We start from the raw sequence: 7939 nt of genomic DNA on the forward strand, positions 1-7939 counted from the left end.
CTTTCATATGAGGGGATGCAAGCGCAAGCCAGGGTAATCATGCGTATGCATCAAAGGAGGCTGCTTGTATGTAGGTCACTACATTCCATTTAGATGACGAATGAGACAGTCTGTTGTGCCTGAGCTTGTTTAGCACAGAGTAGAAATTACTAGCCGAGGCAACTCTGTCAGCCCACATCTATAGAACGCCCATCAAAGCCCGACTCTTAAAAGAGCCATACACGCGCCGCCCTATGGCTTTTCAGGTCAACTCTCCAGAATATAGAGTTGAACGGGCATTCGAGAGTTTTATTTCGGCCAGTGAATATGGTTCATCGTTGGTATTATATCCCTTGATTAACGAATTTGAAGACAGCACGTAGACATGCGTGTATACCTAACGTGTGGAAGGGAGAAGACAGCTAGCCGTTTTTTCCTTTTTATCTTTTTGAAAGCAAGCACAGCCAGTACGGCTATTGAGGCTGAATTCTTAAGAGGTCGCGTCCTTTCGCTTTGACAGCGCGGCAGTTGCGTTAAACCTTACACAGAAGCTGGAGTGCTTTTTTTTCGTTCTCAATAGAGAGAGAGGTTCGTTCGATAATAAATTTTCTTCGAAGCATTCCGTGATTGTATCGAAAGACATTAAATCGCTACCTGTAGCTTTTTCTCCTGTTTGCCGAAAGCACGCAGCCGTTCGCACTCGCACCTATAGTATACCGTAAAACTTCACCTAGGCTGGAGCCGTCGATGATCTCGATGGATAACGGGGTCGATACTGGCGGAAAATGAAAATTATACTAAAATGGAAGGTATGAAGCCATGATATTGGTGAGCGCTTTAGGGGAGGGAAGATTGAAAGCCATTGAATGGCGATACGGTCCCATCGCTCATGTGGCCCAGAAGCGAAAACGCCGAGACAATGTCGATGACACTTTGATCATCAACTAGCGTTCAAAAATGCGCAGGCGTATCGTCAAACGTTCAAGAAGCAAGCACAGGAAGGCTCTTCGTACGCAGTGTAGCGAAATCGACGACGTGAAATCGCGCAGTGCGCAAGTTAATGAAAATCCGTCTGTTGCCGTATACGGAGCAATATCTTTGCTCTGACAACACATCACTGGGCAAACCTCCAATGGTGCGCAAGTGTATTGGCACTAATCCCTCGCGCACTCTCAGTACTGGTCGCAAATGTCATATACTGCTTTCTTTAAATTCGCGCACCAGTCAATGGCAGATCGATGTTGCTAGTGAAAATACCTTCTCTCCTCCGTCTGTCTTAGTACTACAACTGGCTTTATTTTCTACGAAAAATAAAAATGTGCCGAAGCAATATAACTCAGTCATAAAGCAACTTGACTCTCTTTTTCTCCGTGCACGCATCCCAAAAATTTCCACAGTCGATGGGCATGCCTGGAAATAAATTTGATGTATTCAGTTTGCTCATTTGATAATTGATTGTTTCCCTAACTGACTGAGGATTTGCATCCCCAGCCCATAGCCTAACGTCCGATCTAATGTTTCATGGCGGAAAATTTGCGTGAAAAATTGTTTCATCTCCATGCCTTTTCGTAACTGTAGGTAGCCACGCGTTTCTTCATGCTGACCCACGGTATACTGCACTATAACCATTCTGGCGCTGGCAACTCTTTGCTTTTACATCAGGCGCTTTACCAAATCGAAGAACACGCACTAGCCAATTGACCTTCTGTCCTGTTTTATTGGAAGGTTAACACATCATCAGGAGGTATGACACCTCGGAGATGCTCTTCAGTCTATAATTAGGCCGTATACTTTCCGATGTTTATTTTTCGAAAATGGGGCGGCCGCTTTTCGGCATTCATATACTTATATTAAAATCGCTGCTTTTCGGCTAGTAGCATGGTGCAAACTGTAAAGCGCAGCGAATATTGGTGAAAATATTCTCAAAGCACACAAGATTATAGAAGCACAAAGGACATCATTTCACTCAATGCTATTCCTAGAGTTGGTTGCTGTTATTCCGAGACGCCGAGAAGGCAAGACTTTATTCGGACAGCAACACGAACATACAAGCAACAAGGATTCAGTGGCTTCGGTTTATAAAGGAAGCCTGGGTGCAACCGAGGCATGTTATTGGCTAGCGCTACGGTCGCACACGCGAACCATGACTGCGTACATCAGATAGCGGCACACAGTAACCAAGCGGCACACAGTAGCAAGACAGCAGCAAGCTTGATAAGCGTTGCGCCGATATAACACTTCCCCTCCAACAAAATCAGAATCTATCATACGTCAGACGATCCGGCTTCCGCTTGTCACGAGCGCTGCGCCTTGGTAGCACACGTAACCCAGCATCAGTTTGTTCCGACGTTGAGGCACTTTGGGCGTGACTTGCGAGTGGAACACAATCACTCTGATCCAACACTGGCTGGCTCGAGGCAGCTGTAGGAGACCGTTCACTTTCGAGCAAGTCACTTGCAAGGGGCAAATCTGTATCACTTTCGTTCACAACAGCTGGCTTCACAAAAGAACGTCGCAAATGATCAGCATGCACAAATCGCGTCTGTCCGTCTACAACCACAAGGTATGTCATTGCCGATTTCACATCCACGACCCTGCCTGGACGCCACTTCACCTGTTCCCCACGCACTGAACGCACAAACAGCCTATCACCAACAACAAATGATCGAGGTGAACTCCTTCGCTTGTTGGCACTGCGAACATTCCTCTCAGATCTGGCATTTATTGCATCTTGCAGATTCGGTTTCAGCAAAGATAACCTTGTGCGCAACTTCCTCAATAACAGTTCATCTGGCGATTGGCCGGTGAATGTGTGCGGCGTTGTTCTGTAAGCGAACAGAAAGTTATCTATCCTGTGCTGCAGTGATCTGGAACTTTTGTTCTTCTGGTCTTCCAGCAATTGCTTCAACAGGGACTGTTTTACTGTTTGGACAGCACGTTCTGCCGAGCCGTTCGACTGAGGATGATATGGCGGAGTAAGCGTGTGCTTGACTCCGTTTGTCAAAAGAAACTCCTCGAATTCTTTTGCACGAAACTGCGGCCCGTTATCTGTGACTACCTCTATCGGCAGGCCATGACTTGCGAACAACGAGCGCACCGTTTCGATCGTGCTTTGCGCCGTCGTTGACGTCATGATTTTTATTTCCAACCATTTGGAATAGGAATCTACAGCTAGAAGAAACATCTTTTTTCCCTTTTCAGCAAAGTCTAGATGTACCCTCTCCCAACTGCTTGTGCGCCACTCAAGGTATCCGCCTTGCACCACTTCCAAGATGAAAGCGGCGCTAGTGGCCCCACGGATTTGGTGCTATGACAAATTTCACACTGCTTCACTGCTCGTTCGAGGCAGTTGTCTATCTGTGGCCACCAAACCATTGACCTCGCAAGTGCTTTCATCTTTGTGCTACCGATGTGTTGTTCATGTAACAAGCACATAACTTCACTTTGAAGCGACTGTGGTACAACGACTCTGTTGTTCCACACCAAACAGCCGCAATCGACTGAAAGCTCAAACCGCCTAACGAAGAAAGGCTGATAAAGTGTCCACAGCACGCGGCCATCCGTGCCATACCATTTCACGAACAGTACTAAGAACTGGATCTTTCACAGTTTCCCGCTCGATATCTTTCGCAGTTAAGGGGAGTTTACTAACGGGCGAAAAATAAAATATTTCTTCTGCCTCGTCACCGGCTTCAGGCAGTGGAAGGCGTGATAAGCCATCTGCATTGGCTATCTTTGTTCCTGCTCTGTGCAAAATGCGAAAGTTGTAGTTTGCAAGGAAAATTCCCCAGCGATGCACGCGAGCTGCAGCGACTGAATTTGTGTGATGATGATGATAAACTCTTTATTTACTCCCAAAGAAGGGGAACCAGCCGAAAGACTGGTCGCACTGCTTAGAGAAGGTCAGCAGGGATCCCTTGGGACTCTGCGTCCTCCAATGCGCGCAAAATGAGCTGGCGCTGTTGGGCGAGCTCGGTGGTACGCAGGAGGGACTCCCACGCATCCACTGTAGCTGTATTGTCTGCGTTGTGTCGTGTACATGTCCACACCATGTGAATGAATGTGGCCGGTTGTGAGCAGTGTTTGCAGCTAGGTGCAATAAGATTTGGGAAAATTTTGCTATATAGCCATGGGTTGGGAAAGGTTCCTGTTTGTATTTTGCGCCAATGGACGGCCTCGCGCCGGGATAGTTCCCGGTGTGCAGGGGGGTATAGACACCGTTCGAGCCGACAATGCTGGAGGATGTCCGTGTATGTAACAAGGCGTGAATGAGTGCCTTGGGGAGTGTCAGAGGAAGCGGCAGGCTGAGGAGGGTGCTCCGCCCGGTAGCCGAGTTCTCGGGCTAGAGCATGCGCCTGTGCGTTCCCGCTGAGCGCCTCATGAGCTGGGGTCCATATGAGAAGACGAGGTGTAGACGGTAAGGGGAGAGATCGGAGGATAGTGTGTGCCTGTCGGGATATGCGACCTGCATCGAAGTTACGAATTGCCTGTTGGGAATCGCTAACGACTACTTTGGTGGAGGGGTCGGTCAGAGCTAACGCGATGGCAACCTCTTCTGCGGTGGTAACAGTTGCGGCGTTGAGGACGCTGCAGGCGTTGTGCCAATTTCGGTGCGGTGCCAATGCAACCGCAACCATAGCGGGGCGACGGGGGTGGTGGGAGGCATCTGTGTACGTAACGTCGGGGCGACCGGTAAAACGTTTGTGGAGCTGCCGGGCTCGGTCGGCTCTGCGCTCTGTATGATACTCCGGATGCATACGTTTGGGAAGCGGAGGTATACGAAGACTGAGTCTCTGCTCAGGCGTGAGGTCCATATACGTAGAAGTCGCCCTCAGAGGAGTGATTCCTACCTGGCTCAGTACTGCACGGCCCGCATGTGTCAGCGAGAGGCGCTCATATTGGGAAGTTAGAGTCGCTTCTATCAGCTCGTCGACTGTGTTGGAGATCCCGAGGGTCATCAGTTTGGTGGTGGAAGTGGACATGGGTAGACCCAATGCTGTCTTGTATGCCTTGCGCAGTGATGCATCCAGTCGTTCCCGATCTGTTCGCGTGAGGCGAAGGTAAGGGGCAACATAGGCAATGCGCGTACAAACGAAGGCTTGTACGAGGCGCAAAAGGTTGGATTCGCGCATGCCTTTATGCTTGTTGGCGACTCTCTTGAGCAGGCGGCTGATCTTTTCTTTACTGCAAAAACAACATCAAGAGCTTCTTTTTCCACCTGCGCGTAATTACGCTCGGCAGGAGTCATTGATCGAGATGCGAACGCAATCGGTCGCTCTACGCCCTCAATCACGTGCGACAGCACCGCGCCTAAGCCGTAAGCAGAAGCGTCACATGTCAGCTGTATTTCTTTACATCATACAGTTCCAAAACCATGTTTTCACTGATCAAATTTTTACACCGTCTGAAACATGCGTCACACTGGCTCGACCACCTCCATGTGCTGCCTTTGCGCAACAGTTGATGAAGAGGTTCTAGCAAGTTTGCTAGGTCAGGCAAAAATTTGGCGTGGTAGTTTACTAGACCCAAAAATGCCTTTAGTTGAGTCACGTTAGTTGGTTGAGGCGCTTCTCGAATCGCCTTTACTTTTTCTGGTGTTGGGTGTACGCCATGCTTGTCTAGCTCATGTCCCAAGTAACAAACATTTTCTTGGAAAAATTTGCGTTTCCCTGGGTTTACCCGGATGCCGTGTTTACTGAGCGTTTGTAGCACTTGCTCGGAACGGTGATAGCACTCCGTCAGGTCTTTACCTGCTATTAACACATCGTCCAGGTAACAGGCAGTTCCAGGTATGTTTCGTAACACCTGGTCCATCACGGCCTGAAACATTGCAGGGGCGCTTGCCACTCCGTATGGCAGTCGCCGGAACCTGAACAGTCCCATGTGCGTGTTCACCGTCAGCAATTCTTGTGCCTGCTCATCCAGCTCAAGCTGCAGGTAAGCCTTAGACAAATCCAGTAAAGTGAACACGGTCCCTCCAACCAATGACGCGAATATGTCCTCTGGCAGAGGCAGTGGATAGTGGTCGAGTTCAATACCCCGATTTACAGTCACTCTGTAATCCCCACATATCCTAATCTGCTTTTCTGCTTTCTTTGGGACGATCACTAGCGGTGTAGCCCACGTACTGTGCCTCACTCTGTACACCACACCAGCCTTCTCAAGTTCAAGCAATTCATTCTCCACCTGTTCGCGCAATGCATATGGTACTGGTCTCGCCTTACAAAAAACTGGCCGCGCATCGTTTTTCATTTTGATGCTACCAGTGAATCCCTGAATAGAACCATAACCTGGCTCAAACACATCACTGTACAGCCGTTTTAACTTGTTCTCGGCTTCCGCTGCTACCATCTGCCTGCCATCCTGCACGTTATCAACGTCACGTTGCAACTGCTGAACAGCATTGTGCAAGTCAACTTTTAGTGCCGTTATCCAATCGCGACCTAAAAGCGTCGGCATGCGAGCTCCATTTCCTTGCTTTGCTATTATCAGAGGCAGATCGTAGCTTCGGTTCTGATAAGACACCTTGACGTTTGCTACGCCTTTCACTTTGAGTGAAGTACCGTTATACACGCCTAGACGTATGTCGTCTTTCGAACATGGACAGTTTGGAAAATTTTCATCAAAGTCTCTTTCAGACATTATTGTCACAGCGGCTCCCGTGTCTAATTCCATCGGTATCTTCTTGCCTTTTACTTTTACTTTAAGCACAATAGGCGGTGAGCCGTGAACTTCGTTCGTCGTACACACTGTAAGCAAGTCAGTTTCCGCCAAGGGCTCCTCAACTTTGTGCACCACCTTTGTTTTGCACATTTTTGCTACATGACCCGGCTTCGAGCATTTGAAACACATACTTTTGAGGAAAGGACAACTCACAGGCGTATGCAGTCCGCCGCATCTATGACAGACGCGAACAGTGCCTTTCCCACGTTGCTTCCTTGGGCCGTTTTGCGGGGCACGCTGCTCGTTGCTAGGGGCTTTCCTTTGTCGCGTGTCGCTGACCTTGCGGGGTGGAATCCCGATGCCAGCAGATGTCCGCCAGACTGGTGGTTGACCCCTCAGGTAGCATTTCTCTGTTGTCTTTCTGAGCAGTCTCCAAGGCGGTAGCAATTTTGCAAACTCGCTCCCAGATGACTTCATCAGACAGGGCAAGAAGACGGCATCGGACAGAATCCGCTCGCATTCCAGAAATCAGTCGATCCCGGAGCGCTTCTTCCAAAAAACTTCCAAACGAGCACGTGGCAGCCAGTCTCTTCAGCTCGACAATGAACTGTGCCAGGCTTTCGTGCGACTCTTGCTTTCGCTGGTAGAAGTGATACCGTTCGGTAACCACTGACCGCTTTGGTGCATAGTGCTGTCGGAGAACATCTGTAGCTTCTTCGTACTTGACTTCCGTGGGCTTCTTCGGCAGCAGAAGGCTACGCAGAGTCACATAAGCTTTTTCACCAAGGACAGTTAAGAAGACTTGCAGCTTCTTACTTGTGTCTATTCCGTTGGCTGTTGCGTACAGGTCAAACCTTTCCACGTAGATGTCGAAATTGCCAGAGTCCGGGCAAAACTCGCCCAACGATCCCAGAGTGGTGTTCATCACTGATGTTCCCGCTTGCCGTGGCGTCGTCGTCGTTTCTTCAGGAGGCTTGGTCACTGCCTCTTCCTGAACGATCCCATCCTCGTCGCCATGTTATTCCGAGACGCCGAGAAGGCAAGACTTTATTCGGACAGCAACACGAACATACAAGCAACAAGGATTCAGTGGCTTCGGTTTATAAAGCAAGCCTGGGTGCAACCGAGGCATGCTATTGGCTAGCGCTATGGTCGCACACGCGAACCATGACTGCGTACATCAGATAGCGGCACACAGTAACCTAGCGGCACACAGTAGCAAGACAGCAGCAAGCTTGATAAGCGTTGCGCCGATATAACAGTTGCATTAGACACAAGTATACTTAGGCTGTCTTCG

At 49.2% G+C, this 7939-nt stretch overlaps 1 protein-coding gene across 1 annotated transcript; it reads right to left on the reverse strand.

The window, feature by feature from the left end:
- Positions 1–1740: 1740 nt before the first annotated feature.
- Positions 1741–7727, reverse strand: LOC146199672 (uncharacterized). The gene is made up of 2 exons (XM_084595183.1): positions 6856–7727; positions 1741–2400 (listed from the first exon to the last, which is right to left on the reverse strand). Exon 1 carries the CDS (start codon positions 7565–7567, stop codon positions 6950–6952), a length of 618 nt encoding a protein of 205 aa, XP_084451309.1. The 5' UTR covers positions 7568–7727; the 3' UTR covers positions 1741–2400; positions 6856–6949.
- Between the last annotated feature and the right edge of the window lie 212 nt (positions 7728–7939).

The sequence above is a fragment of the Amblyomma maculatum genome, chromosome 2 (genome assembly GCF_055883805.1).
Source record: "Amblyomma maculatum isolate TAMU_Amacu chromosome 2, ASM5588380v1, whole genome shotgun sequence".
NCBI lineage: Eukaryota > Metazoa > Arthropoda > Arachnida > Ixodida > Ixodidae > Amblyomma > Amblyomma maculatum.

Excerpts from the sequence above, each read along its gene's own strand:
- LOC146199672 (XM_084595183.1), bottom strand. The coding sequence starts at position 7,567 with ATGAACACCACTCTGGGATCGTTGGGCGAGTTTTGCCCGGACTCTGGC.